The sequence below is a fragment of the Lissotriton vulgaris genome, chromosome 6 (assembly GCF_964263255.1).
Source record: "Lissotriton vulgaris chromosome 6, aLisVul1.2, whole genome shotgun sequence".
NCBI lineage: Eukaryota > Metazoa > Chordata > Amphibia > Caudata > Salamandridae > Lissotriton > Lissotriton vulgaris.
Window position 1 is genome coordinate 98,348,602 of NC_141694.1, and position 12,048 is coordinate 98,360,649.

Consider the following 12,048-nt stretch of genomic DNA (forward strand, 5'->3'; position numbering starts at 1 on the left):
GTGCTTGTTTACAGTAGCCTTGCTCCTCAAATGCTGTTGCTGTGTTGCAATCTCTCTAGGGACACTCAGCTTGAAAACACTCTACTTGCTAGTTGCAATGCTACATCCGCTATGCTTTGCCTCTAGACACGTTGATCCCTTGCAGACTGTGCTGACTCTGCTCCTCCTGATTCTGAAATTGACCAACACAATCGCCACGCAGTCTCTTCTCTCTGTCTTATGTCTGCCCTGCCACCATTTACTTCGGACCCTCCCTCACCACGTCATCACTCTGGGACACCACCACGTCATCACTCTGGGACACCACCACGTCATCACTCTGGGACACCACCACGTCATCACTCTGGGACACCACCACGTCACTGTCCTTGCTTGCTACCACCAAGCATTAGCATAGCCAATAGGACTCACATTAGGAAAGTGTAAGCTATTGGCTGTGTGAATAACAATGCTATTAATTTATATATTTTCAAAGATAACACATATTTAAAAATTATTTACAGTACCAATAGCTCACACTTTCCTAATGTGAGACCTATTGCATTGCAAATGCTTGTTGTATATTTACTTTCGCTTATGGTTTCAGTGCAGTAGGACCAATAGCATATTAACAATACTGTGCGGTCAGAGCCAAAACTGCTCTTTTTTGAAATTGCATAGTGAAATCATTTCTAGGTGTCGCAGGGTACTATACAATGTTTGTGAACTTTGAGTTGACATACCCTATTAAAATTTGTATGGTCTGATGAAAGCCACGGTTCCTTTGAGACTTTAAGACCATATTGGAGAGGTGTGGCTCACTGGTTAGAGGCGGCAGACCCGGAGGCTGAGAACGGCCCGGGACCAGGGTTCGATTCCCGACGCGGCAGGGTCGAGGACCAAGGTCAGCGGACTGATAATTCTCGCCTCTGTGCCCACTTTGGTCAGTGATCACACTCGGTAACTCTGGGCATTAAGCTTGCCTCATCTCTACAACGGCCCCCCACAGACGCCGGGGATGCCTGGCTTCACCTTGTAGATACCCAGCATGGGACCATCTCACAGGGAAAGCCAGGACGGGTTCCCCAGCGGTCATTCGCGCCAGGATACTCCGGTAGTAATTGAGCGCGCTATAAAACACCTTACATTTACATTTACATTAGTACGGCTCCTTTTCCAAAAGGGTATGATCTTTCAGTAAATGACATAATCGTTGATGTAAGTAGTAAAGGCATTGGGGCAATTTTGACGCAAATGGAAGCATCTGGTAAGGGAATAGTGATAGTTTTCGCTTCTGCTCTCACACCAGCTGAAAATAATGTTCCTGCCTTTAAGGGGGACGCTTTAGCTTGCACATTGGCTTTGTATCATTTCAGGTAATGTGTATGGTGAAGACCTATACCAGAGGTCTCCAAACCGGTCCTGGAGGGCCGGATCCGTGCCAGATTTTTAAAATTACTACATGTATCTCAATGGGGATATCCAAAAAATCTGGTATGGATCCGGCCCTCCAGGACCGGTTTGGAGACCCCTGACCTATACCATACGTTGTGATCAGGAACCTCTCACTGAAGTGTTAACACCTTCAATGCTATGGGAATTCCCCTGCTGCGCTGACTTTGGACCTTTTCCATTAGTTCATGCCGAGCTCAGCTCGTCATGAGTGTAGCAGCAGGCTACTGCATGACGAGCTGGGCTCGTCATGAGCATGGAAGGAGTTAACAGCAAAAAGTCTTAAGTTTCAGTACAGTTCTACAAACTTCTGTCTTACAATGGCTAAGACAGAGGAATGGTAGTAGTCGGTGTCTTTGTTTACTCTTTGCTGAGCACCAACTCCAATAGAATGAAGTCCTCTGATGGTTATTGACTTGTTACACAAAGCATCGTTTTAGCCATGCACACTATTTTTTTTCCAGAGAGCATTATACCCAGCTGTGCATTTTATTTCAGTTTATGCATGTAAGTAACACCAGAAGCCTACTGTGAATCACAAGAACCGCCATAAGATGGGCCTCTGTTTGTGACCCTTGCTAAACTGGGGGCACTGCAAACTTTGAATGACTTCTCACGATGTAATATTATTTACATTATTAAAATTAGATCACATCGCAGGGTTGCTGCCACAAACCTCATCAAATAGGTAGTGTTTTCATCACAAAGGTGTTGCTGAGTTTGTGTGAGAAGACAGTTGGAGAAAGGGAGTCGCTGAATAGGGAGCACAGCGACAAGCACATATGGCATATTATTCTAGGTCCAACCCATATGATTGTGGTATTTTATCTTGTAATTATAGAGTGCTGCATCAGTGACCCAACTGGTTCTTAGTTGGGTTGTAATCGTAAAACTCACCATTTTCAGTGCTTGGACTGAGAGCTTGAAAACATTGTGGCATACAGGTGTGAAGGGTGTCTTTAACCCAGTGCCTGATGACACAGCAAAAATACATTTTCTTGGATCTCCTGATGTTTGTTCTTTACATTTGTAACATTAATTTTTTTAATTCCTGCCTTACAGCTATCGGGACAGACAACTTGCTGGAGCCGGACCTAGTGCCAGAGCAGACAATTGTGTGTATCCAGTCTTCAGACATGTGTAACAATAACAGATGCGAAGCCAAGCATTTAATCTCCCGTGGTGTGATTGGTATTCAGCAGTCCCATTCGGAGCGAACATCACAAGATGGATTCTTCGTATCTGTGGTATTTCCTGGACTTGTCACTCGAGAGGGTTGTTACATTTTCACCAGTGAAATTATAAAACACATCCTTTACCAGCGGCAACAGCTACCCCTCCCATATGAACAGCTGGAGCTCTTCTACAGGAAGAAGGAACAGGTACAGTAGACTGCTGTCATTTCTCTTCTACCTACAGGCAGTCAGTTTCACAAAAGGCATAGTGCATGTTAGGCTTCTGTTCTAGAGGCCTGTAATACTCCCATACTTCCATAGGCTTTCAGAACTAGCTTTCAAGCTTTTCGAGTTGTCCAATCGCCCAACTAACAGTGGCACAATGCCATCATACTCCATCAACGACTCACACCCAACTCCATCCATGTGTATCACAAAGCTGTAGCAATTGCATGAGATCTTCAAGAAAAACTTTCTCTGTAACCTATTGGTTTGCTGTTGGTTTTAGCCATGCAGTACACATCTCTGATGCTTTGAAGCATGGCTAAAAAAATAAAAGGTGATGTGACACGCACGCAACATTTCGTAGGTGCGTGCCTACACAATGACACTAAAGCACGGAAGGATTTTTTTTACATTTAAGTGCATGGGTGTTGGAAGCATCACTAATGATACAGATGATATGGGGGGGCTGGGGAGAATCTCAAATGATGTGGCAGGTGGAACGCAACACTGAGGGGGGGGGGGGGGGGGGGATGGTGGTGTGAAGCAGTGGAAGGACACAAGTAATGCACCCATGCTCCGGAGAAGGAGAAACTGAACTGGAATGAAAGCCAACATAAGCTAACAAATAGAAAGCAAGCAAATGAGTCATTTAAGCCAACCAATGGGCCGCAGTGAGCGGGTTCTGAGCCCACTGTAAGCTTAAAATGGGTCTGTTTTTACAGCAGACCGCTTGTGATGTTTGGAATGCAAGTCCTAAAAAAGAATCTACTATCCATAACCATGTCTCCAGAGTAGCGTGCTACTTGCGCAGCATTGCAATGTCTCGTCAGGGGTGGTAGGGGCTGTATATGTTATATGAAAATCCAGGGCTAAGGAAAATAGTTTCTGGGGCACAAGTACCTTATCCCATCCTCTCTATGCTTATTTACTGGGATGCTCGCAGCCTGACCAATCAATCCCTTTTCCTTTCATGGATCTGCTAAACATTTGATCACGCTTTTGTGTACCATATTCCCTGTTTACTAGGGATATATTCTGGGTCCCAGCGGAAAGGAATGGATAACTGACAATTTGTCTTTACCCCTGCCTCAACTGCCTGCTCCTTCTTTCTCCTGTGAACCCCCAGCACCACCTCCTGTTCTCCCCGTGGTGTGTTTGTCTTCAACACCAGTGTTGCTCTTTCGCTTGGTGTGCTGCTGACACACACTTGCAGCGTCCCCACTCTACAATTCTTCCACTCTTCTCCTTTTTTCAGGCCAAGCTAGTTTATATGCTGTCTGCTGTGGGAGATTTTAAGTTTCCCCAGAACATACAGGACCTTTATGCCAAAACACTTCTTTCCATTGGTTGACTTTCCGGTCACTCATTTGCCTGCTTCTTATCCAATTCCCAGGCAGTCAGTCAATCTTGTTTCACCCTCCCATGAAGCATTGCTTTATTACTATCCCATTTGATTAGCCAGCTTCTATGCTTGTTCTGCATGCTTTTCAAGCACCTGAGTCACCTGATTATCCTCGCCCTGGACGAGGGTGGGCGGAGCTCGGCCTGAGGCGGTACTTTAGGGGACTACAAAGCCCACATGTCATTCTGGTTGCGCAGCGGATGCGCGCAGACCACGGGTAATGACTGTGATATTTTAATGTTTACTCGGCACTTAAGACTAGGCGCTACTTGGACCTCTTGCCCAGGTGTGATGTATTTATTTTAACTGTTTAGTTATTCTTTATTTTATATTTTTCCGCCTTGCATGGTGCAGAAGTCTGGGTCTCTGTAGTTACTCAGCTGCCCTGTCTGCTTATTTCTTACTTAACGGGCATTTGTCTGAGCCCTCCCTTCCATCGGACTCAGCAGCCCTGGCATTTTTTTTGTAATATTTTTAGTTTATTTTGCAGAAAATAACAGGGAAAAAAAGAAGACCAGCAACAGTCCCGCAATGTTCCCCAAGCAGGGGGCAGTCGAAGAGGCAAAATAAAAGGCAAAAGGGAGGCAATATAGAAAGCGATCACAGTGCAGTTCGAGGAATCCGTGTCCGATGGCAATTATATAGGAAATCGAAATCAATCCCCCTCCAGAATTTCAGAAGGGTAGCAGCCCTGCGAAGAAGGGTGGTGGAGCCAAGGTGAGGGATTCAATGCAGCTAAAAGACAGGAAAATTCTGGCAGCCTCCATATGCCCTGAGGGCGTCGCAACAAGTAACGTAACCAACTTCTTCCCCCTCCAACCTCCCCTCCCTACCCACTCACCTGGTGGTGGCGACATCAATTCACAATCATTCCCACATTCATACATCCTTGATTAGAACTGAAAGAGGTGGAGAGCGCGTACTGCGGATGGGCAGGGCGCAGAAGGTAGGCCTCGTGAAAGCAAGCGGACTAGGGGGCCCCAGGGAAACAGGAAATTCTTGAAGTTGCCCTGGAAGATGTCTGCCACTTGCTCCATGCTTAGTAATCTCCATAGTCTCACGTGCCACAGGGATATCGCCGGGGCGTCCGGTTTCTTCCAGGCTGCAGCCAAGGTGAGTTTGGCGGCTCCGAGGCAGAGCCACAGGATTTGTTTGTCTGCTCTTGTTTGATGTTCGAGAACCAGATCACGGAGACCCAGTAGGACATGAGCTATGGAATCGGGTATTGGATAGACAAGGATGTCTTTGATATGGGACAGAATCTCTTCCCAGTATGGGCGGATGATCGGGCAGTCCCACCAAATGTGGCGGAAGTCCCCCAGCAGACCACAGCCCCTCCAACATCTGTCCGAGGAGGCTGGAAATATTCGATGCAGCTTGGATGGGTACAAGTACCAATCCATAAGGGTCTTTAGGTGGGCCTCTCTCAGATCCACCGAATGTGCGCCGCGATGTCCCGCCAGAGACCCTTCCATTCCTCATTTGTACTATCCCGGCCGAGACGTTCCTCCCATTGCCCCATGTAGCGGGGGCGGGGAGACACGGCATTGGTAAGCAGCAGATTGTACAGGAAGGAGATTGCGCCTTTCATGGTGGAAGTACGTAGGATAAAGGCCTCAAATGGGGATGGCGGTCTTGTAGCTGCATCTCCCGGTGAGGTGGCCCAGTGAAGGAGTTGGATGTGGCGGAATCGTTCAGAGGCCGGGACCCCATCATCTCTCATGCAATTGGTAAAAGTGAGTGGTGCAGACCCATGGAACAAGTGTGTGAGAGCCCTGCATCCTCCCTCCCTCCATAGTTGAAAGGGGCCTTCCTGCATCGCCGGCGGAAAGGCCGGGTTGAAGTGTATGGGTGTAAAGGGGGATGGGAACGTATTCCAGCGGTCGTCACCAGAGACCGTGTCCCAAACTTTCAGGACGGTGCTAGTGGGTGTGCTGATGTAGGCGTTCTTGGGCCTATCCACCTTGGGCTTCCAAGCCAGGTCCCAGATCGATCTCCCAGCTACACTCCTGTCCATGTGCAGCCAGTGTTTTTCTGAGAGTTGTTGGGACCATTCCACCACTCCCCCCTCCTTCCGCGGTAGACTCAGAGTAGCGAAGGAGAACCGCACCCGCCCTCCCTGCCAGATGAAGCGCAGCATCAAGGTCTTAAGGCGCCGGAAGAAGTCCGCGTCTATTGGAATGGGAAGGGCCTGAAAGACATATAAAAACTTGGGGAGGAGGACCATCTTAAGAGCATGGATCCTGCCCAGCCACGAGATATACTTTGGCTTCCATCCTTTCCTTCAAAGTCAGATAGCACTGCTTGGATATGCGGTAGTGAGTGAGCCGGTTCCCCCACTGATAATAATACATCATCCGCAAATAGGGAAATTTTATGCTGCTCACCCTTGATCTGCTCATGCTCCCGCACCGCTAGCGCCAGTGGCTCAATGCTCAGAGCGAAGAGATGGGGGGAGAGGGGACAGCCCTGTCTGGTACCACGGGAGTGTGTGAAATAGGCGGATTTATGTCCAATAATCATCACTCTAGAGCGGGGGTTGCTGTAGTTTGCACGTATCATTGATATGAACTGAGCCGAGAAGCCAAAGGCGACCAGGGTGTGGAACATGAATCCCCAATCTACGCGGTCAAAAGCTTTTTCCGCGTCCAGGCCCACCAGCACCGCCGGGATGCGAAACCTAGTGGCCTTTTTCTTTCAGGTGAATCACCCGCCTCATGTTGTCGTGGGTCTGCCGGCCCTTGATGAACCCAGACTGGTCCGGGTGAATGAGGGCCAGCATTAAGTCCTGGGGCCTGCGTGCAATGATAGAGGAGTATAATTTAGCATCCATATTAAGGAGGGCTATCTGGCGATATGACTAGCATTTGGACAGGTCTTTCTCTGGTTTGGGAATAACGGAGATCACGGCTTCAGCCATAGACCCCGAGGTTTTCCCGGTGACAGCCATTTCATTAAAGAGGGAGACCAGAAAGTCACACAACTCCGTTGCAAACGACTGATAGAAAAGAGCGGTGTAGCCGTCTGGTCTCGGTGCTTTATGGAATTTCAGGGCCTTAACAGCATCCAACACTTCTATTCTGGAGATGGGAGCAGCCAGGAGGTCATTCCATTCCTTAGAAACCTGCGGTATGGGGAGATCAGCCAGGTATCTCCTCTGGGCCTCCTGGTCAAGAGTCTCCCGTGTAAAGTGCTGCATAAAAGCGGCCGCAAAGATCCGCCTTGTCCTCATCTCTGTGTTGCAGGGTCCCCGTCGAGTCTTGGATCCCCCCGATGTAGTCCCTCTCCCTCTTGGCCCGAAGTTGGCGGGCCAAGTGCTTTCCCACCTTGTTCCCCTGCGAATATGAGAGGCGCCGTAGCCTCAGAGTGAATTCAGCTCGATTATTGTAGTGGGCCTTTAGTTTCCCCCTCACAGCCGTCAACGGCCGGAGGGTCAGCCTGGACGGGTTCGATTTGTGTGCCTGTTCCAGAATAACAAGTTCCGCCTCCAGTTCTTCCCGTTCCTTCCTCTTCAATTTGTTAAGGTTAGCGTTGAGGGCTAGGCAGGTGCCCTGCAGCGAAGCTTTGCATGCGTCCCAGGTATTGAACACGGACGTGTCCGAGACTGGGTTGAGGGCCAGAAAGTCCCTGATGGCCTTCTGCAGCTCCTTACAGGACGTGTCGTCCCGGACAAGCGCAGCCGGGAAGTACCATTTCCGCAGCCCGTCCCCTCTCACCGACCAATGCAACCCAAAGACCAACAGGCTATGATCATACACGGAGAGTGGAATAATGCTGGAGTCGCTGACATCTCCCCTGAGGGCTTGGCTCAAAAAGATGTGGTCTAGGCGGGAATAGGAATGGTGGACATGGGAGAAGGTGTAGTCTCGGGATTGGGGGTGCAAAGCACGCCAGGGGTCAATCAAAACCAAGTCACCCATAAGGCGCTGCGTTTCATTGGAAAAAACACCTGCATCTGCTCTCTGAGTGCGGGAGCTATCCAGGTCCTTGTCCCAAACCAAATTGAAATCCCCCATTAGAAACAGGTGCCCTTCCACAAAGTTCCCAACCTTATCCAGCAGCCCCTGGAGAAAGCTATTCTGCCCGGTATTGGGGACGTACACCACCACCACAGAAGTGCATAACCTGCCATACAGCAATCCTTTGACCAACCAGCGGCCCTCCTTGTCACAACACTCCCATAGGCTGAAAGTGAAGGGATGCCCGAAACAGAAGAGCCACCCCCCTGTGTTTTGTGGAGGCAGATGACCTGTAAATGAGGGGGAAGTGTTTGTGCCGGAGCTCATCTTTACGCGCTAAGTGGGTCTCCTGGGGGCACACCACATCTAATTGATGGTCATTCAAGTATTTCCAAATTTTCTGGCGGGGAGTTCAGGCCCTTCACATTCCACGTGCCAATACTAAGTGGCATAACAAAACATTAGTTCCAACCGCATTGCTTCCACCTCGTCAATAGGCCCCAGCCCCCTCCCCACCACAGGCAGCCAGACTCCTCTCCGCTCCCCACCCCCCCCCGCATTCCGCCAGCAGGTCTCGCCTCCCACTCAATTATCCACCAGAACCAATCCTCAGGCCCCACCGAAAGCCATCCCAACAGCAGCACTAGGACGTCTCTATCGGCATCAAAGACCCAGTGAGTACCATAGCACAGGTCCAGGCTTTCAAGGAGCACATGTATCCTACTTCCAAAAATAATGGTTCTCACAGGCAGCACACATCAGTCGCCACCACCCCCGAGTTCAGTCCCAGCCCTGTCCCCAACTATCCCACTCCCCCCCCCCCCCCCCCCCCCCCGAAAAAACAAAGAGGAACATCCGGCACAATAGTACGTCAGTTTTCGCTCCAATGGGGCGGGGGAGGGGGCACCTTGTGGTGTGCCCTCCATGGGCCAGACCAGGGTCTCTTCTCAAAAGTACAAAATTACCCACGGTACCTGATGGAGAAGCGCCCCTCCGGCGCCGTCCAAGCTCCGCTGCAAGGCTCAGGCCGCCCGGGAGCTCTCTTGTGGTGATGGCACTGTTGCAGAGGCAACAGTGGCGACTGCCGCGCCCCTCTCCTGCAAGCTAGTGGTACGATCAGGCCGTCTCGGTTCAGTGTCCCGGCCCACACTGTGCCAAGAAGGGGAGCGCCGTCGTCGCTGGGATGGGGAGCTTCCGCCCTCGGGAGATGGGACAGTGTCATCCAGGCCCAGAAGGTCGTTGGCGGCCTGCAGAGAGCGAACCTGAACCAGCCTGTTTTGCCACCTAAAGATAAGGCGGAAGGGATGCCCCCAGGAGTAGGACACACTCCGTTCTCGCAGGTAGGTGGTCACAGGGCGGAACTCACGTCTTTTCTGAAGTATTGACGCTACCAAATCCTGGAAGAGCTGGGGGTGGTGGCCCCGGAACTGTAGGGACGAGATATCCCAGGCTTTCCGAAGGATGCGTTCCTTAAGCTGGAAATCATGAACACAGACCAGGATATCGGCAGGCCGACTCTGTGGAACCTGTCCATCCTGATCTCGGTAATGTCGTCTTCGGCCAGGACCTGCAAGAAGAGTGCCTCAACATAACCCTTCAGGTCACCTGCCTCCCCGTCCCAGGGCACCGCTCGAATACGGATGTTCCGACTTGACCTGTTCTCTAGGTCTTCTGCGTGGGTCTGGAGGTCTAAATTCTGCTCTGTGAGCCGGATCACATCTTGCTGTAGTTGATGCACATCGTTGGCCACACTCAAGTCATGATCTTCCAGTTTAGCCACCCTTTCGCCGATTCCGTCCACATCCCTCCGTATTTCCCTCAAGTCCGAGGCCAGCTGAGAATGCAGCTCTGTGATGTCTTCCTTGATGGAGGCAAAAAGTTCCATCATGAAAGCCTTAGCAGCGGGTGCCTCCCCGTCGTTCGGCTTCGGTGATACGCTGGGGCCGGGAGACGCCGTGTGCTGGGATCCCCTTAGGGGCACGTCCTTACCCAGCTTCTCCGGCTTCTCTTTGCGCGTCTTGTTAGACATGGCGTCGCTCCGCCTGGATCCCACACCACTTAGGCTGCTGTGCTGGGCCAACGAGCACGGCCAGACCTCCACCAAGGGTGCACGCTCGCCGCAGTGCGTGTCTTCAGCTACTCCACCACCCTCCGGATTGAGGTAGACCGCCAGCCCGGAGTAGGGCTATGTCCGGGAGGCCCGGGGAGACTCAGCAGCTCCATGCACGGGGCACGATGGGCAAGTGGGGCTCGCCCTTCGGTTCCAGTCACCCAAAGGCCCGGAGGCAGTGTCTGCTGCGAGCCTTCCGCAGCTTGGCCTCACTCACCCGGCCTCTCAGCAGGGGCTGCACCATCTATCGGCCCTCCAGGCCTCACTGCTCCAGGAGGCCAGCGTCCACGTGGCCACGAGGTGTAGGTCCCCGGTGGTCTCCGACTGTGCTATGGAGGCCGCTCACCTCCGCCACCATCTGGGGGCCCTAGCTGGTCTCCGGGAACGTAGTAGTGCTGTCGAGCTCTCCTGGCGCCGTTCGGGCCTCCCGCGGCGGTGTTCTGGATGGCGGTGGGGGAGGGGCAACGCTGCCGTGTCAGCACCCCACTCTTGCAGGGTGCCGCTCCTGGACCCCCCTCGATCGGTGGTTTTCCCTCAGCTCCTCTGCTGTCCACTGGCCCCCGCAGCATCCGCCGGGGGAGCGAAGCGCTCGAGCTGGGCACGGCTATCCGCCGACTCGGCGCTCTTCCAACTCTAGGCCGGGGATCACAGGCCTTCCCCCGCCTCAGCGCACACGGTTTCACGGGGGCTCCGTTTCTCTCAGGGGGCAGGTTCCGCCGCCGGATCGCTTCCCTCCGGTTCTGGACTCACAGCGGCAGGAAAGGGCGCCAAATTTGTTCCGCTCCGGGGGCTATAACATGGCTAAGCTGGCGGTGGCGCCGGAGGGACTAAATGGCACGTCTTACTCCGTTGCCATCTTGGCCACGCCCCGAGCCCTGGCATTTTAACTTCTCGCGTACCTCTAGTTTCCACTGGGCGGAGTTCCCTCCCAGCTGCCGGTGCCCCTTCATCACGGCCTGATCCGACGCTGGGTTTCCCGTTCGAGTGGAGGGCTTGTGACGAAACGAGTCATCTGATTATCCTCCCCCTGGACTAGGGGGGCGGAGCTCGGCCAGAGGCGGTACTTTGGGGGACTACAAAGCCAGCATGTCATTCTGGTCGAGCAGCGGGCGCGCTGACGGCGCGCCAAAAGCAAGCCAGTCTGCGCCCGACCGGGGCCTGGGGCCCGTGATGCTGCCCAATTCCTTACCTCTTCTCCCTCATAACTCATGGCGTACAAAGCAAGCTGGTCGATCTCCCAACATTTACAACCTAAGCTTGGCCCCCTGGGCCTTTTCTGTCCTTCTGACCTTCCTTCTTCATTCTGTTGGATGCTTACGCCTCTAACAGTGGTAATGTATTTGCAGCCCTTTCTACTGATAATCATGAGGTATTTTCAGCATGCTTGCTGAACACTCGCTCGGTACCCAAACATCAGTTTGAGACGTTCTGTTTTCTTGACCAAGTTAAACCCGATTGTTTATTACTCACCGAAACTTGGCTCACTCCTGTATCTTCAGCCGATATTTTAGCGGCCCTCCCTGAAAACTATTACCTCCTGCGCTCTGACCGTGTCTCTGGTGAAAGTGGGGGTGGCGTGGCTGCCATTATTCACTCGAGATGGTTTTTTACATTAATACCCTCTCTGACTATCCCTGCGGTTGACTACTTGCTTATGAAATCCATGCCTGTCTCCCCCCTCCGCTAGTTTGTGTGGTTTTATCGCAGCCCCCCCCGTTCCGATTAGTCTTTCTAAACTCTATCGAG

General features: G+C 52.0%; 1 protein-coding gene across 3 annotated transcripts in view; it reads left to right on the forward strand.

The window, feature by feature from the left end:
• The window catches only part of MAD2L1BP (MAD2L1 binding protein), a 46,071-nt gene that overhangs the window by 12,050 nt on the left and 21,973 nt on the right, over positions 1-12,048 (forward strand). For all 3 annotated transcript variants that reach the window (XM_086926029.1, XM_086926030.1, XM_086926031.1), the window contains exon 2: positions 2,494-2,813. In XM_086926029.1, the coding sequence (XP_086782155.1) occupies positions 2,494-2,813 (320 nt within the window). The remainder of the gene's footprint in view (positions 1-2,493; positions 2,814-12,048) is intronic.